Source organism: Odontesthes bonariensis, chromosome 24, assembly GCF_027942865.1.
Source record: "Odontesthes bonariensis isolate fOdoBon6 chromosome 24, fOdoBon6.hap1, whole genome shotgun sequence".
Taxonomy (NCBI): domain Eukaryota; kingdom Metazoa; phylum Chordata; class Actinopteri; order Atheriniformes; family Atherinopsidae; genus Odontesthes; species Odontesthes bonariensis.
Genome location: NC_134529.1, coordinates 18,907,841 through 18,924,787, shown reverse-complemented (window position 1 = coordinate 18,924,787; position 16,947 = coordinate 18,907,841). Strand labels below are relative to the sequence as shown.

The window sequence follows — 16,947 nt, the reverse complement described above, 5'->3', positions numbered from 1 at the left end:
GAACAGAAGAAGCAAGAATGAAATGAAAGTTTGAAACATGATGGGAGCATATCCTGAGCAAAAATTTGTCATTTCCTCTCGAGTGTGCAAAGTTTTGTGGCTGAACTTTTTTTTGCAATTATAAAAAAACCCAAAAAAACACTGTTTTGCATTACCGATCCTGACTTTTGACCTTTTATGGGTATATTCTTTTTAAAGTCACACGTGCTCTGGAGTCTGCACCTTAACGGACAAAGTGATCCTTTGACTGGGACCTTTGGCAGGGCACGGTTTACCTGACAATCACTACTCTGAAACCTAAGATCTCATCATTTATTCACAGCAAATGACTCACACTTGCAAGTGCAGAAAGGAAACGGGCCGAGGCTCACTTCACTTCGCAGCTTGTCCTTCTTTCAACCATCATAACGCCCAAAACTCTCATTTCCTCTTTTAGAAGCTCAACCTCTCTCAGAAGGGAAACATTACTTTAACGACAGTCGCAGCGGCTCATTGAAAAGGCACCACTTCCATGCTGATCTGGATATATTTTTTTTATTATTTCAACAGCATAGCAAAAGAAAAGGGGGAAAAAAAATAAATCAAACAGCAGTATGTATGAACTACTAACAAAGAGTAGGACCGCAGGACCTTACAGGCTGGTGATGGCTTAAAATAAAAGCAAAGAAGAAAGAAAAGGGGCTCGCAGTCACTGAAGCACCTGCATTGGAGGCGGAGGGAGGGGGTTGGGAATTTCGTAAACACTTGCTGGAGTCCAAAAGTCAGTTACGGGACATCAAAATATGCACAGCCAGCTAGTCGCAAACCCCCTTCTCCCACCCAAAGTGCAAACTCAGCGGTTGAGGTTACCCCTTCTGTCGTAGGAACTGTCTCAGTTTTCGGGGGGCACCTGGAACCCTGGTCCCTCCTAAGGCAGCTGAAACTACAAAATACTCAACAGTAATGGAAGCTCTGAGAGAGACAATACAGAGAAGAATAAGACTGGTGGTAACAGATTTGGACCCTGAAACAAAATTATATGTCCATAATCACAGTGTGTGTGTGAATATCCAGCGTCCACAGTGTGCACAGGAAAGAAGTACTACCATGTTTCCCCCATTCATCCCAGTACAATCAATTATGAAAGCAAAGTATCATTTTGAGGTCCTAACACATCCATAATACACATTCTTACATATTACACAGGCAGTTCGCGCCATGAAAGTGATATGCTGATGTAGGTTTCTGGACTTTACCATCCTTTGGAAATGTAGCTAAGTCATGAGAATACTGAATGAGAGCTAAGCAGGGGCAAAGCTAAAAATATGTGTCCCCAAGTCCCCTATAAGAAGTTATACAATAGGAATTAAACAAAATCAATTGCAGCAAGAACTTATAAGGAAGCTTATTGTATATCTCAACGGCACTGATTATACAGAGTGAAAACCAAAGAAAACTACAGAAAAACAAAACAAAAAAAGAATCACAAGGCTTCTGCTTAAATGAAATCAGGGGTTAAAGTGAAGTCATCGTTATCAAAAGAAGAAATAAACCAAAATGTATTTGCTACTCTCTTTGATACATATTCAGCAGAGAGGTCGTGCTATTAATTGCTTCAGATTGCTTCTTTTTTTGTTTCGTTTCCAATTTTCATTCTCAGCTACATGTTCGCCTCAAAGTGTCCGGGCTGGTGAGTGGGCGAAACATTAAGATTTGTAATTTGAGGTGAGCCAGGTAAGGCCCTCGTAAAGTCCATCCCCCGTTGTTGCACACGAGGGCTGAACGTACCAATTCCTATCTCTGATCCGGGTCAGGCCCAGCTTCTCCTGGATCTCGTGGGGCTTCATGGCATCAGTGAGGTCCTGTTTGTTGGCGAAGATCAGGATGATGGCGTCCCTCATCTCCCGGTCGTTGATGATTCGGTGCAGCTCCTGCCTCGCCTCGTCGATCCTGTCCCTGTCGGCACAGTCCACCACGAAAATGAGGCCTTGGGTGCCCGTGTAGTAATGTCTCCAAAGCGGCCTGATCTTGTCCTGCCCGCCCACATCCCACACGTTGAACTTCACATTCTTATAGGTGACAGTCTCCACATTGAACCCAACCGTTGGGATGGTGGTGACGGACTGTCCCAGTTTGAGCTTGTACAAGATGGTAGTTTTCCCAGCAGCATCAAGTCCAAGCATCAATATTCTCATCTCCTTGTTGCCAAAGATCTTTGAAAGCATTTTCCCCATCTTCTTTGCTGTGCATAAATACTTTGTCAGGGAGGGAAAAAAAGTTGCACTTCTCTTTTCAGAGGAAAAGTTGTTTTTTACTACTTTTACTACAACCGAGAGGTTACAGTTTCAGTGTGTAGCTACAGAAGAAAAAAAAAAAAAACCCTCCACGTGATGGTGGCGGGTGGGCTGACACAAGTGTCACTATTCAAAAAGATGGTGACTTTCAAGTTTGCACAGCACAATCAACCGGACTGAGGCGATCTGACCTGAGCTGGTGAGCGAGCTCTCAGTGGGAGCGGTATGTGTGGAGCCCTCGCAGAATTGGGTGGAGATGTATTTTCATGATCCACTGCCCTCCGATGTGAGAAGAAAAAATGACATACCCCGGTTTCAAACTCGCCTCGAAGTGCAGACTTGCTTCGAAATCCACATATCAAGTTTCTCTTCTCTTTAGAAACTCCTCTTGCGCTCAGTTGAACCGATTATGACCCGAAGTAGACTTGTGATTAATTTCTTATTTCAACCAAAAGCGGTCGATATAAATCGGGCCCAGTCCAAGCCCGGGGTTCCCACTTCCTCCTTGGCTGCCGGCTGTCCACACTTGGCCTTTTCTTATTCCAGTCGATGGATTTCAAAGCGAGTCGATTTCTTCGAAAGCTCACAGAAATTTACAGCCTTTTCCCGGTCCGTTTCTGTTGCGGGACATTCAGAGGAGGATCGTTCAAAAGGTCACTGATTCATCCGACTTTCTTCTCTTCCCCCTGTGACACAGGAGCAGTCCAGAGAAGGGAGGGGTGTTAGTACAGAGGACAAGTTTGGATCAAAAAAAAAATAAAAAATACTCTCACCGCTGATAGAAAAGCTGGGCACAAACAGAACAAATGTAAAGCCGAATAAATACCTGCGTCTGCGGCAATCTTCCCCCAGTCCCCGGGCCGTTTCTCCCCGCTCTTGCCGCTCTCGGTCTCTCTTCCTCCCTCTCTGTCTCCAGCCGTTCAGTCCCAGCAGTGGCGGTGCTGTGTTACCGGAAAAGGTGCGGACCCAGATCAGCCGCCACTTCCTCTACACCGCTCACACACACTGCAGCTGCATTCAGGGACTCCTTCACAGCTCCGACATCTGAGCACGAAATATGTACACCCCTCAGAGCACGAAAGATGTACACCCCTCAGAGCATCAACACGGGGCACCCCCCCCGACCAGCTTGACCCCTGCACATGACTCCCAACCACCAATGACAGCTGCTGGGTGAAAAAAACAGACGTTTAAGACGCGGATAATTATTAATTGTCATTACTAATTTATAATTCAAATTGTTGGATTTAAAAAAATATCTTAAAAAAGTACACTAATTTGTTGCTGTATCGCTGATTTATTATAATAGATGCTGTAAATATTTACAAACCATTGTGGACAAGGGAAACAAACCAACGTTCACTGTGATTGCAATATTTCCGACTACCCAAAACGCCACTGTACGCCATTTCGCATGCGCACAGAAAAAGAAAAAAAAGAAATCCAAACTGCAGACCGGCCCATTAGCTACTGTTGACGCCATTTGAGCATTCATTATGAAAGTGGTGGCCTTTAATGTGATGTGTGTCACAACAAGACTCCAGACTGTGCTCATGAAACAAATGCAACTCTTATGAATGTGTAGTAATATCAAAAGGGGGGTTTTAGCGCCGGTTTTTTCCGACATGTCATATCGTTCATTCAAACAATTTCCGTAAGATTAGCGTGTGACGTGGAGGTTGTGAGTGAGAAGGGCGGGGGAGAAGATACAGTGTTTCATTGTGAAAATCAGCTTAAAAACACCACACCTGATATTTAAGACCGGCCAAAGACACATTTTATATGAGATGATCTACAGTTTAGTTTAGAACTTTTACTGAAGGAAATTATGTCAAAGTAGGATATCAAAAGTTTTTAAAATGACGATTTTAGTAAGCCTAATATGCATTAGCTCCTATGAAACAATTTCAAATACGGAATTTGACTTACATCTTTGTCTATTTTTTATCTTTTTCTGCATAATATCAACAGAGATACAGTTTATCAATATAACTGTAATTTCTTATGAACATATTGAAATGCCAACATTGCTTCAAAATACTTAAAAATCCGAATAAGCATTATGATATTATTGCATCTGAAGTTGCTTGTTATGTGTCTCCAGTTGGTCACTTTGGTTATATATAACCGTTTTGTATATTATTGTCGTCAAGTTGCATGTTATTACAAAATATTTTTGAAATAATGCTTGTCGGCACTTTGTCTCTCAAGGGTCATTATTTCTCATATTTTCTTGTTTTCTGTACTTTTATGGTTATTTCACATGTCATTTCTGAACATTTGGGTCACTTTGCATCCCTTTGTAGGCATTCTGTGTATATTTGTATGCTTTTATGAATATTTTGTGGCTCATTTTTATAAATTTTTTTTGTAACCATTTAATGTATTTGCGGTAATTTTACGTCTCTTCGTTTATATCTACTTTGCTGCTCATTTTCTGGAACTTCTGTTTCTGGCCACGAGACCAGAGACGTCCTTACTTCTCGAGCCCCTGGGCCTGTGCCCGGTAAGCCCGCTCACTTTGTATCCATGGTGTTATGACTGAGCATGCGCACTTTCTGCTTCCAAGTTGATAAGAATGGTGGATGAAGCTCGCTTGGCGGTTGTAGGTTAGTGACCGTGCTTCGAAGGGCATACATAAGTTCACAAGGTTCATCACAGCCACGCGAAATATACTGGTAAGATCTTCAAACGTGTCTTTGTTGAAGAATATGTTGTGTTATTGCTAAAAGTGCAGCAGCTCCACAGTCAGCTAACGCTAGCCACGCTAGTGGCGAAATTGCCGACGTTAGCCTGCTAGCTAGTTTGGAGAATGGTACCGACTATTACCTGGAAATGACGGCAGATGCATGGCACGTTGTAGTTATGGTCACGTTGTACGTCTATCAGTCATAGTTGGTTAACTTTGTTGACACGATACATTGAGCTGGTTCTCAAATTGAAAAAGATACTTCATTATTAGAAATAAGTTAACTCGCATTGTTACGAAAGCCGCGGATATCTCGAGCTAACAAGTTCTGCTTATAAGTACCGCAATGCTTCACATGAAATAGACAGGCGTTGAGGCCTAACTTAAGACTGAACTTTGATTATGCAAACGTCTACCCGGATGCAACATGGCCTCATTTAGAAAGCGAGACTAATAGATTGTGAAGGTCCACAAAGCTAACTTTATACGTGTAAGTGTTATTAGATAAGCTAAGGATGCAAGCCAAGGCTGTACATTTATAACTGATTACGCGTTTTTATTATTTTTAGTCGCTCGGCTAGGATTTTAGCTTAAGCTGGCACCCGTGTTAATGCTAAAACAAGGAAGTATCGGCTTGCACCAGATGGCGCTTCTACTTGTGACCCTGTTTGATTTGGAAAAAAAGGTCTTAAAGTAGTTGAATTTTGGTTGATTTACTTCAGAATAACGAAAATTATGCACTTTGTTCCGACGGATGTACAAGTTTCACATGTTTGTAAGTTGTTTTGTTTCTTATTCCCCAAAAAGGAACCTTTTTCTCAAAGTAGTTCTGGGAAAAATATTGGTCTACTTTGAAGAGAGCTTAAAATAGTTGAAGATGGTGTGTTACTTTTAGTTTACCTTTTTAGTAATTTGGTCCCAGGTTATATTTCTTATATGCCTAATTTGGTTGCCATGTGTCCTGTTATGATTTGACTCTGTAGCTTGTATGATACGGGTGCCACTGTTTTATATTTAAAGTAAAAGTAAAGTGATGTTAAAACCAGACAACTTTTATGTTGATTGTCTGGGAAAATATTCAAAAATGATTATATCTAGTTTAAAAATAGTTGTTGGTTAATTTACTGATTATTATTCACCATTGCATTACAATTGATAATCAAACTTGTTTTCTAACAGGCAAGCAACTCTCAGACGACGCTATTATTGGAATGCTGGACACTGAGTCCCCTGTCATGGAAAGCAATGGGGATGCCTTTCTTCCTGACCTTCCTAGTCTAGGCCAATCAGCTGAGTGGTCACTTGACCAAGTTCCTCCAGAACCTCTTTCCAACATCTTGCCCGAGGACTCCGATGCTTCTCAGGATGCTTCTCAGGATGCACCAAGCCAAGAACAGCAACAGAACGAACAAATGAACTCTCCAGGGCTGGGGTCTGTAGAGAAGGCCGTGGAGCAGTTTCAGCTTGCCAACGCTGAGCTACTCCAAGAGGAGCAGCCGGCACCACCACCACCACCACCTCCTCCACCACCACCCGCAGAAGATCCAGAAGAAGCAGTGCCTCAGCCAGAGGCTGCTGCGCAGGATGACAGTGAAGGTAACTGAAAATGTCTAACCGAAGTGTAATATCATAACATTTGCTTAGTTACTGTTATGTACTCATCGTAGTGGTTTTGAATGTTTATTCATCTGTTTTTGACAATAAAGACAACTAATTTACCTCATAATTGATCCTCTTCAGATATGACTGAAGCAACACAGGCGACAGAGGATGGCATGGAGCTTGAAGAACCTTCTAAAGAATCCACACAAGAATTATCTGTTCCCCCAGAGCCTGACACACCCTCAGAGTTTGAAAAGTTCTTCAAAGTTTGCGAGGAGACCCCAGACGACTTCAACGCCTGGGTTACCCTGCTGCAGTATGTGGAGCAAGAAGTAAGAGAATGTAGATGATTGAGATGTGACTGTGAAGTTAAAAAAATTAAAAATGAATATGTTGTCATAGAAAAAAAATAATTAGACGTACTTGCACAACCCAAATGTTTTGTATTATCTCTTATCCTCTTGCAGAATCTCCTCCTACCTGCGAGACAGTCTTTTGATATCTTCTTCCTACGTTATCCCTACTGCTATGGCTACTGGAAGAAGTATGCTGATCTTGAGAAAAAGCACGGCAACATACAAGTTGCAGAAGAGGTAAATGTTTAAGTCTTACACAGCCACATGTGTAATCAGTTAGTTAGCTGACGACAAGCTAGACAGTGCTGGTATTGGTCTCCATAGGATTAGTCTTTATCCTGTAGAGACTAATGACATGGGTTGACGTTAAAGGGGGATGAAGAGCTGCTTGAAGAACTTTGTAAAACGATTTCAGCCACTGAGAAACTTTTATTTGGTCTTTTCTCAGGTGTACAGAAGAGGCTTGCAGGCCATTCCTCTCAGTGTGGACCTCTGGCTTCACTATCTCACATTTATCAAAGAGAACTCCGATCCCAATGACCCAGAGACTGAGGGACACATTCGAGCGTGAGTAAAACCTTTGTTACTGCATTACTGTATAACAATTAAATGCCATTAAAACGTCTTCATCTAGTTTTAAGTGACTTCATCTTATGATGTATGTTAGTGCCATGTTACTTCTGTTCTGACCAATACAATGGGACAACAAATAATTTCCTGTTTTTTTTTTTTTTTTTTTATTTTGTTTTTTTTTTATTTTTCTACATTTAGCTCCTACGAACATGCAGTGCTTGCAGCAGGCACAGACTTTCGCTCAGACCGCCTGTGGGAGTCCTTTATAAACTGGGAGACGGAACAACAGAAGCTGGCTAATGTCACCGCCATCTATGATCGCATCCTGGGTATCCCAACCCAGCTGTATTCCCAGCACTTTCAGAGGTAGAGAAAAAGATTTGATTAATTTCGGTTGATATTTTCATTCCTTAAAGTGTTATAGTCCTCTATTATACCTCATTTGGAATGCTCTTCTGTACGAGGAAAATTAATTTGATTTTTATCCACACAGGTTTAAGGATCACGTGCAGAGCAACCACCCCAAATACTTCTTGTCAGAAGAGGAATTTGTTCAGCTTAGGCTTGAGCTCTCCAAAGCCAGTCTGTCTGCAGTGATTGGTGAAGATGGGGAGTCAAGTGTTCCTCCGGAGGATCTACCACCCGGTACAGAAGATCATACGGATCCTGCTAAGGTATAAAACTGATCACCAAGCCTTCAAGGGAGACACATTGACTAAATAAATGAATGCTTGCAGGGTTGGTAGGTGCTCACTTCTTGTCCATGATGAAATGGAACAAATTTGTTGGTCAGATTTGGAGGTGTCTTTATGTCAGCAGCCAAGCCAGTGGGATTCAAGTTGGCATCCAGTCAGGGAGTAAACCTGAAACTAAAAGGATCAACCAGGGTTCGCATGAACACAGCACCTGCACCCGGAAGCTGATATGCAGGGTGCATACATGTCTCTCTCTGCAGGCTTCTTGTCTCTGGCAAGCTCATGGTGATTTTAATTCCTGGTTGCAGGCCTAGCAGTTTTCACTTCCAAGTGGAGAATGTGATACAGTGAAGCTTAAAAAAAGATGTTGAACTTGTTGTTTTATGTGTTTTTTTTTTTTTTTTTTTTATGTAGCGAGTGACAGAGATCGAGAACATGCGCCACAAGGTGATCGAGGTTCGGCAGGAAGTGTTCAACCACAATGAACATGAAGTCAGCAAGCGTTGGGCCTTTGAGGAAGGAGTATGTTTTTTTTTTTGTTTGTTTTTTTTTTTGTTTGTTTTTTCTTTACAGTGGTGTTCAATGTACAAACTATATCTGATCTCATATCATGTTCACATCAAACTAACTAACTCATGCCTTTTCAGATTAAGAGACCTTACTTCCACGTCAAAGCCTTGGAGAAGACGCAGCTGAACAACTGGAAGGAGTACCTGGACTTCGAGATTGAAAACGGAACTCCGGAGCGCGTGGTTGTTCTATTTGAACGATGCCTCATCGCTTGTGCCCTCTACGAGGAGTTCTGGATCAAGGTAGCATGAGCACAAAACCTCGCTCTCACTTCTGCTACCTCCCTGCACTTCCCCCATCAACGATGATATCACATCGACACAGTAAATCGACCTGCACTCTTTGCGTGTAACGTTGATATGTGACTGTATCTGTTGTATTAGGGGATGGCCAGCTTGCCACACAAGATTTGACTGCAGCATTTGCCAACTACTACGTTGCATCTTCTTCGTCTCCCACTACCTTACAGAAACTTATCTAATTGGTTCCATGAAGGTGCTGATGGGTTTACACAGAAAATTTCTAAAAACGATCTTGTCAATGAAGAAATTCACTGTATCGACTGAAATTTTAGGTTTAAATGTTCTGTCTCTTTTTTGCCTTTCTCTTTCACCTCTTTTCTGTCCTCTCCTGCACTCTTTCCAACTCGCTTTCTCTTTTTCACTCTGAAGTATGCAAAATATCTAGAGGGCTTCAGCACTGACGGCGTGAGACATGTCTACAAGAAGGCGTGCACCATCCACCTGCCCAAGAAACCAGCCATCCACCTGCTGTGGGCAGCCTTTGAGGAACAGCAAGGTGTGAATCTCTCCAACCAGCATTCAAATACACGGACTTGAATTTTTAAGCGTGTGGGACTAAATGTATCATGTTTCAAAGAAAATTGGATCTGTTCAGCCTGAGTAAAAGTTCCCATCTCTTCTTTACCCAGGCAACGTAGAAGAGGCTCGTGGAATCCTGAAGTCCCTGGAGGCGGCGATACCGGGTCTGGCTATGGTGCGCCTTCGAGGGGTCAGTCTGGAGCGTCGCCATGGCAACTTGGAGGAAGCAGAGGCGCTGTTGAGGGAGGCAATGGAGTCTGCGAAGAACGCTACGGAGACGTCATTTTATGCCGTGAAGCTGGCCAGGCAGCTGATGAAGGTGCAGAGAAGTCTGAGCAAGGCCAAGAAGGTGTTGCTCGATGCCATCGAGAAAGACCAGGTGAGGGTTGGTTTGCATCTGGCGGGTGTGCTGATGTACACACATTAAAAAAATAAATAAAAAGGCAAACTTCTGAAAGCACCATCACATTTCACAGCAGTTGTTGCACTGATTGTGATATTTTCACTTTAATATTTGTTTCTATTATTGCTTTTAAAGACGAGTTCAAAGCTGTATCTGAACCTGCTTGAGCTGGAGTACAGTGGGGATGTGACGCAGAACGAAGTGGAGATCCTTGCTTGCTTCGACCGTGCCCTGAACAGTCCCATGCCCCTGGAATCCCGCGTGCTGTTTTCCCAGCGCAAGGTCGAGTTTCTTGAAGATTTCGGCAGCGACATCAACGCGTGAGTTTCTTTGTTAACTTTTGTGTGAACGACTTTTTCTATTTTCTTCATCCCTTTGTTTGTGTGCGTTTCTTTTTAAGAATTTATTGTTTTCCTTCTCTCAGGCTTGTGGCTGCATATGAAGAACAACAGAAATTGCAGAAAGAAAGCGACTCTTCAAAGAGGAAGGCTGAGAATGGATATGACAGGTAAGAGACTCAAAACATCTGCATTTTTTGAAAATTCTTCAGCTGCCCTCTCTGTTGAAGCCCCAAATGCATTTTCCTTAAGTCACAGTTCAGCCGAGGCATTGGTAGCTTTACTCTTTGGCAACCTCAAAAGGGATTTTTATTAACTTGAATCTGCTACCCCCAGCTCTCAGGAACCAGATTCCAAAAGGCAGCGTGTAGACGATGGCTCTGCAGTTGCAACAAATGCCATGACAGACATGCAGGCAAACAACTCTGCATACAACTATAACTGGTACCAGGTGGGTTTTCTGACTTATAATTTAGTCTCTCAAACCACTTATTAAACTAAGCTGATGTTTTGTTTGCCAATTTGAAATATCGGTAATCAGTCTAACTCCGATCTTCTTTTTTAGCAACAATATGGTGGTTGGGGTCAAAATTCCTGGGGCCAGTACAACCAATATGGCCAGTACAACCAGTACTACCCTCCTCCTCCTACATGATGGACAGTTCCTGCATTCTGAAGATGGAGACGGGTCTCTACCGAGCTTCTTAAATCTTGGAACAAATTACCCGGATGTCATGGAGATTTCAGATGGTCTTTTTTTTTTTTTTTTTTTCCTCCCTCCCACTTCTTACTGGGTCACAGTTATAACACATATTTTGGCCTCCATGACAGTAATATTAATAAACATTTCTTTCTTTCTTTTTTCCCTCTTTTAAAGGAATAAAGTAATTACTACATTCATCATCACTGTTTTGGGGGTTCATAAATGCATGTTGTTTGTGAAGGCAGATTTATTTTCCTGTGTGAGCTTAACCTTTTAGATCAGATGACTTAGTTTGGTCTCTTTCTTTGTGTTTAAGATTTAAACTTGTAAAAGGAGGCATTCGTTGATGTTTGAGCCATGTCTCCCCTTCCCAAAAATTCTGATTTTTAATATTTCATGCTTATTTCCACAAAGAGCAATGAAGAGTTACTTGTTTTTTTTTTTTTTTAATTTCGACTTGATTTCATAATAAATAAATTGATATCCCTGGATGTCTTTCTCTGATTTTTATGCCAACGGGTTCAAAATGTTGCTGCAGAACTGATGTCACCAGCTGTTCTAATATTACATCTGAAATGTTTTACATCTTTTTTGATGGAGTAGTTGCTCATTTCCAAGAATTGATTACACAACCTCTTGCTACACTTTGGATGTTCATTCAACTTTTTGAAATAAAAGGGAGGACTTGGCTGTGTTACACCTGGCTGATTGACAGGAAACATGGTCCCACCGAGAGCTGTCAGTGGGAGGAATGGAAATTATTCTAAAACTTGACTTCAGACTGTGGCAAAAAAACCCAAAACAAGTTGGTTGTTCCCCAGGCATTTTGAGCGAGTCCAAACAAAATGGCCTTGAAAGCGAGGTGCACTTGAGCAAGGTGCTGTACCCCCATGCTCCCCTGGCGCTGTGAATGGCTGCCCACCGCTCCAGTGTATGGCATCTGTCTCTGAGTGTGTGTCAACAGGTGCCAACCTGGATGGGTTAAAAGTGTTGGACAAATTTTGTGTGTATGCATGACAATAAATCTGATCTTAATCTTAAAATGGAAAAACGAAGACCTGAGCTAGAACTTTTGTTTGGTTTATGTCTAATGAAACTTAAAGATGGCTGTCTGAAGAAAATGTTCAACTTTCCACAGTCATTACCTCTACAGTAAGTGCAGTTTGAAATGCTGGACAATTTTCTTATTCAGTCAACTTAAACGAGGTTTGGTGCCGCAAAGAGCATTAAAACTTGTCTTAATAATATTCCATGAAGAGGCTTCAAGACTGAGATGGTGCCAGACTAATGAAGAATACTGTTTTTCATAAGTGAACTTCACGCCTAATTTTTTTTTCCAGCTCTCATAAAAGACAGGTGATGCAGCAAAGTACGAACCGTGATTTTTAATTTGTTGATTATTAGCTGCAAAATCTCTTATTTTTCTTTTATTACAGTTTGTTTTAATGTTCAACTATTACATACATGATTGGTCTCCTATATAAAACGTTAGGAGCCGTGTAGTGATTAAAGTAATCAACTGCGTCACCATCGTTACTTTCCGGAAATATGACGGGCGGGATCATCGATTCAGATCAGGGTTACGTGTTTCTGCACATGCGCAGTATCGCCCCTCAAGCAGCCCTTTTTATGCCTAGCGTGGAACGACTAGCATCAAACGAGGTGAGACCTGTTCGTTTTCTGCAATAACTTGTAAACAAGAAAGAAATAAGACAAGTTTTAGCTAGCGAATATAACCATCATACCATCAGGTATCTGGTGTTATGCCTTATTTTCTGCTGTGAATGTGTATATTATGTATATTGATGCGATTTCTCTTAAACGCGTGCCCCATGTGGCTAGTTAGGCTAGCAGAGGTTGCTAAAAGCTAAGAGAGGCAAGTCTGCTCAGTTTCTTTTCGCGTTTTTGCAAACTAGTTTCCTATAGTTTCATTCAGTTGAATGTTTCAGACAGGGTTTTCCAAGTTATTTATTTAGTAACTTCAGAAAGATCTATCATGTCGACTTTGGTAGCCAGTGTGAGACTTGATAAATAAATGCAGTGCTACTGCGAGATTACCGCAACATCACGGCGGACATCTTGGACTTGTCATAGCTGATCTCGCATGAGTGACACAAACTATCGATTATCACAAAGTGTCCAGTTATTATACTAGTAAGCCATTACGGCTACTTGGAAGTTTAGCTAATTTAAGTGATGGTTCATGCTATCAGAGGTGAAACTTTTTTTAAAACTTATTTTCGTGGCGCCAATGAAAGACCTGTGGAATTAACTGACTGTAGTTGAAGTATTTTGGCCCTTTCTACTCTCTTCCAGCGTCAAGATGCAGCTCTTCTTGCGTGCCCAGAACACTCACACCCTTGAGGTGACCGGACAAGAGACTGTTGGCCAGATCAAGGTAAAAAGAAAAGGAGGAAAGCTATGAACGTTTTATATTTAGAAGACGTTTTGTTGAGGGTTTGTCGAGCCCCATTCATAAAATAACTATACTACGGTGTTTTCCAGGCCCATGTCCAGACTCTGGAGGGACTCCTGGTCGAGGATCAGGTGCTGCTGCTTGCTGGATGCCCACTGGAGGATGATTCCTCCCTGGCATCATGCGGTGTGTCAGAGCACTGCACCCTGGAGGTAGCTGGCAGGCTGCTGGGAGGTTAGTGTACACATGTAACTCACATTCCTGCATGTTATCTTGTTGCGAGTTTGGAAAATGAGCAGTGTTAGCTCACCTGCAAGCACACTGAATAAGGTATACTGTCTTTTCATGCCGTCCGCTAAGTTCGATTGATTAGCTGGTTTTCGAGCTCTTATTATCAAGCCCATATTTCTTGTTCCCTTGCTCTCTTCCACCAGGTAAGGTGCACGGCTCTCTGGCCCGTGCCGGCAAAGTGAGAGGACAGACTCCCAAGGTAAGATTTGTAGCTTTTTCTGGCACGTTGCATTTCACTGGAATATTAACTAATTTCCTTTACCAACATTTAAAAAAAACAACAACCAAAATGCACATTAAAAGAGCAATATAATTGTTTTGTATGTTTTAGAATGAAATGATTGTTTAACTTTTAATTGGTAATCCAAAATCTTAAATTCAAACATGATCGTAAAATAAATTACAATGCTTCCTTTTTTGTCCAGGTGGACAAACAGGAGAAGAAGAAAAAGAAGACTGGTCGTGCCAAGCGTCGCATCCAGTACAACCGGCGCTTTGTGAACGTTGTGCCCACCTTCGGAAAGAAGAAGGGACCCAACGCCAACTCCTAAGCGCTTCAGTGGCTAAAAGGAGAAACAGCGGCACCACCATCTGTCAGTTTTTGCCAAGTTAAAGTTTGTGCTGTACAGAATAAAGATGGTTTGACTTGGATTTATAGTGATGTCCTGACTTAACGGAAGTCTCCATAAAACGTGAACATATTCATTTTGGACAAATGACTGGTTTTATATATTTAAACTATGATTTTGATACTAAGCTGCATCAACAGTCTCGGTATATAAATTGGTTTAATTTAGCATATTAGCCGTTTCTTAATCCAATTTGTGGGCTAACAGATATTCCAATGTAGTGTGTAATGGGACTGGTTACATGTAGAGAGAAAAAAAAAAGCCATGTCATTCATTGATATGAACTGAGAGAAACAGGTTTATTTATCATTTACATTGTACATGCAAAAGAAAAAACACAACTTTCAAGATCTGTCATATATACATTATTGACAAGCCATCCAGTTTAGACCAAAACTTAACATTTTCTAATGGTCTTGTCTGTTCATAAGTAAAGGTGTGAACAAAAAAAAAGTAAAGGCAAAGGAGGACGTCGTAGGAACTGGGGTATAGTGCAGTCCGAGAGCCATGCTTGCGTCTAACCTCACAACAGGGCCCTGAGATTGGCTAGTACACTTAAAATGTAGTGCATGTTGGCCAAATGGTTAATCCACAGCGACCAGTTCGATTTCAAAAATCAGCTTTGCGTTGGGTGGAATTCTGGAGGAGCAGGAATTAAGGAAAAACTTGTATGAAATCAAACTTCAGCTTTGGCGCAGGAGAAACATCTGAAACGGTACCAACTCACATTTTAACCTCAGTGAGGATCTACTGAAATTAAGCAAGAAATCACATTACATTACAAATAACATTGAGATGTTTCCCTGCTTCAACACACCCTATTCAGATTAAATGGATCTCTTCAAAAGATTCTTAAATTCAGCACAAACCAGCTAATGAGGCATCGATCTGAATCGGGCGTGTCGAAGCAGGGAAACGTCTAGAAATCCGTAGGAAAGCGACCCTGGAGGAGATCCCTGCACTAAAGTGACAATCATCTGAAGCACAAAACACCAAAGATAAGGATACTTGGAATCAGGAAGGCCCTTTCTTCCATAAGCCCATTCTGGCTCAATTTCCAGCCGCGCCGTTTCACCCTTGCTCATGGTCATCAGACCCTCATCCCACTGATGACGACAAGATTCACAGAGGAGTCAAAACTATAGGAATGATAAAACAAACAAACAAAACAAGCATGCCCCAGATAGAAAATACATTTATGACTCACTCCTCTGATGACTTTTCCCGTGCCTATTTTGAAGCTCAGGGGTTTAGTCTGTTTCTTCTTTCTTGCCACTGCAGAGGGGAATAGTGACGGTTCAGAGATGATGATAGAAACTCAAAGCAGAACTATGATTCTATAAATAACGGTCACAGTTTATGTGCATAATGTCATACATGCGGGGATATTTGTGTCAAAGACAGTCCCATCCTCTAGGGTACCGGTGTACCAGCAGCTCACAGTCTCGCCCTTCTTGGGGAAGTTGGTCTTGTCGCCTTTCTTCAGCACTGATTTGGTGTACTTCGGCGGACCCTGAGACAAGCGGAGGAACGGGTTAAGTGTGTAGTGTGGCAAGCAGAACTAAAAACGTTTCGATGTGAACACATAGGATGGGGCACCTCGTCCACAACTTCTGTCTTGACTTCTTTGGGTTTGTCTTCAATTTTCACAGTTTTCACCTGCTCGGTCACCTCTTCCACGGGCTCTGTGCCTTTAAACCTCTGCAAGACACGAGTTCAACTCAGTTTACATCAGTCCTGCCTGCTGATTCAGCGCCACATGCCAGGTCTTATTAGCATCACTTACTTTGCTCTCAAACAGCTGATTGTAAGCAATAATCAGTTGCTCTTTCTTTGCCGTTTTGGCCACGTTCTTTATGTTTCCCAGCAGCTTGTGCTCATTGAGGAACTATGAGAGAAGACGTAGTTAAGAGAAATCAGACTTTCTACAACCACCATTTTCTAACAATATTTGCGAATTGCAATAAAACTCATGCAAGATAATAAATTAACCCGTTTCCACTTAGAGTCAGATTAAATTATGATCTGTGGCTTAGCTAATTTTCCGTATGCATAAATGTATATACCGCTGCACGTTCTGTTATGTTTGATGCTAACACCCCAATAAAAGTGGCTCCTCTTTGCTAACCACGCACCATGCTGCAGTTCTAAATTAGCCTTCACAACACAACCTACAGCTATTCAAGATTGAATAACAAGGGCACTAAAGCAAAAAAAACGTACCGAGTGGGCTGCATTGTCCTGAATGAACTTTATCATGTCTTTTTTGGGCAAATCATCACTTTTGAGCTGCTCATCGCTCCACTCCCGTGTTGGTTCAGCCGCCATTTTGAGAGGCAGACAGTTGAACTATGACCTTACCGCAGAATGAATATGCAAACGCGACTGCTTCTGCAACCGCTTTAAGCCCCGACATAATATATTTAATGTTCTTGTATTCAGTTATCAAGGAATGGCTTGTGTCCGCATAACCATCATTAAAAAAGGGGGGGAAATAAATAAAAATGAAAGAAAAAAATGTCGAAGTGCACACTGAAAGACACTTTTAGCTGGGGTTAGACTAGAGGACCAGGGTCAGAAAACGTAAC

General features: G+C 41.9%; 4 protein-coding genes across 4 annotated transcripts; 2 read left to right on the top strand and 2 right to left on the bottom strand.

Moving 5' to 3' along the window:
* Window positions 1–515: 515 nt before the first annotated feature.
* arf6a (ADP-ribosylation factor 6a) lies at window positions 516–3,228 on the bottom strand. Its single transcript, XM_075458806.1, has 2 exons — window positions 3,100–3,228; window positions 516–2,959 (listed from the first exon to the last, which is right to left on the bottom strand). The coding sequence occupies exon 2, from the start codon at window positions 2,211–2,213 to the stop codon at window positions 1,686–1,688; it is 528 nt and encodes a 175-aa protein (XP_075314921.1). The 5' UTR covers window positions 2,214–2,959; window positions 3,100–3,228; the 3' UTR covers window positions 516–1,685.
* A 1,611-nt stretch (window positions 3,229–4,839) lies between these two features.
* prpf39 (PRP39 pre-mRNA processing factor 39 homolog (yeast)) lies at window positions 4,840–11,533 on the top strand. The gene is made up of 15 exons (XM_075459208.1): window positions 4,840–4,951; window positions 6,142–6,558; window positions 6,703–6,896; window positions 7,032–7,157; window positions 7,369–7,487; window positions 7,692–7,859; window positions 7,987–8,167; window positions 8,603–8,710; window positions 8,836–9,000; window positions 9,430–9,556; window positions 9,690–9,958; window positions 10,118–10,302; window positions 10,407–10,490; window positions 10,657–10,771; window positions 10,886–11,533. Exons 2-15 carry the CDS (start codon window positions 6,174–6,176, stop codon window positions 10,973–10,975), a joined length of 2,316 nt encoding a protein of 771 aa, XP_075315323.1. The 5' UTR covers window positions 4,840–4,951; window positions 6,142–6,173; the 3' UTR covers window positions 10,976–11,533.
* Window positions 11,534–12,596: 1,063 nt separating this feature from the next.
* Window positions 12,597–14,381, top strand: faua (FAU ubiquitin like and ribosomal protein S30 fusion a). Its single transcript, XM_075459132.1, has 5 exons — window positions 12,597–12,685; window positions 13,340–13,421; window positions 13,529–13,673; window positions 13,874–13,929; window positions 14,156–14,381. Exons 2-5 carry the CDS (start codon window positions 13,347–13,349, stop codon window positions 14,279–14,281), a joined length of 402 nt encoding a protein of 133 aa, XP_075315247.1. The 5' UTR covers window positions 12,597–12,685; window positions 13,340–13,346; the 3' UTR covers window positions 14,282–14,381.
* A 258-nt stretch (window positions 14,382–14,639) lies between these two features.
* fkbp3 (FKBP prolyl isomerase 3) lies at window positions 14,640–16,706 on the bottom strand. The gene is made up of 7 exons (XM_075459131.1): window positions 16,583–16,706; window positions 16,146–16,247; window positions 15,959–16,060; window positions 15,737–15,872; window positions 15,567–15,634; window positions 15,368–15,465; window positions 14,640–14,998 (listed from the first exon to the last, which is right to left on the bottom strand). The coding sequence occupies exons 1-7, from the start codon at window positions 16,685–16,687 to the stop codon at window positions 14,944–14,946; spliced, it is 666 nt and encodes a 221-aa protein (XP_075315246.1). The 5' UTR covers window positions 16,688–16,706; the 3' UTR covers window positions 14,640–14,943.
* Window positions 16,707–16,947: the final 241 nt, after the last annotated feature.

What these genes read in the sequence shown, in the direction of transcription:
- fkbp3 (XM_075459131.1), bottom strand. Translation starts at nt 16,687, where the DNA reads ATGGCGGCTGAACCAACACGGGAGTGGAGCGATGAGCAGCTCAAAAGT. An exon ending in AGACAGAAGTTGTGGACGAG is followed by an intron (nt 15,873 to 15,958) that starts GTGCCCCATCCT and finishes CGCTTGTCTCAG; the next exon opens with GGTCCGCCGAAGTACACCAA. An exon ending in TGACACAAATATCCCCGCAT is followed by an intron (nt 15,635 to 15,736) that starts GTATGACATTAT and finishes TCCCCTCTGCAG; the next exon opens with TGGCAAGAAAGAAGAAACAG.
- faua (XM_075459132.1), top strand. Translation starts at nt 13,347, where the DNA reads ATGCAGCTCTTCTTGCGTGCCCAGAACACTCACACCCTTGAGGTGACC. An exon ending in AGACTGTTGGCCAGATCAAG is followed by an intron (nt 13,422 to 13,528) that starts GTAAAAAGAAAA and finishes GGTGTTTTCCAG; the next exon opens with GCCCATGTCCAGACTCTGGA. An exon ending in AGCTGGCAGGCTGCTGGGAG is followed by an intron (nt 13,674 to 13,873) that starts GTTAGTGTACAC and finishes CTCTTCCACCAG; the next exon opens with GTAAGGTGCACGGCTCTCTG.
- prpf39 (XM_075459208.1), top strand. Translation starts at nt 6,174, where the DNA reads ATGCTGGACACTGAGTCCCCTGTCATGGAAAGCAATGGGGATGCCTTT. An exon ending in ATGCCATCGAGAAAGACCAG is followed by an intron (nt 9,959 to 10,117) that starts GTGAGGGTTGGT and finishes TTGCTTTTAAAG; the next exon opens with ACGAGTTCAAAGCTGTATCT. An exon ending in ACAACTATAACTGGTACCAG is followed by an intron (nt 10,772 to 10,885) that starts GTGGGTTTTCTG and finishes CTTCTTTTTTAG; the next exon opens with CAACAATATGGTGGTTGGGG.
- arf6a (XM_075458806.1), bottom strand. Translation starts at nt 2,213, where the DNA reads ATGGGGAAAATGCTTTCAAAGATCTTTGGCAACAAGGAGATGAGAATA.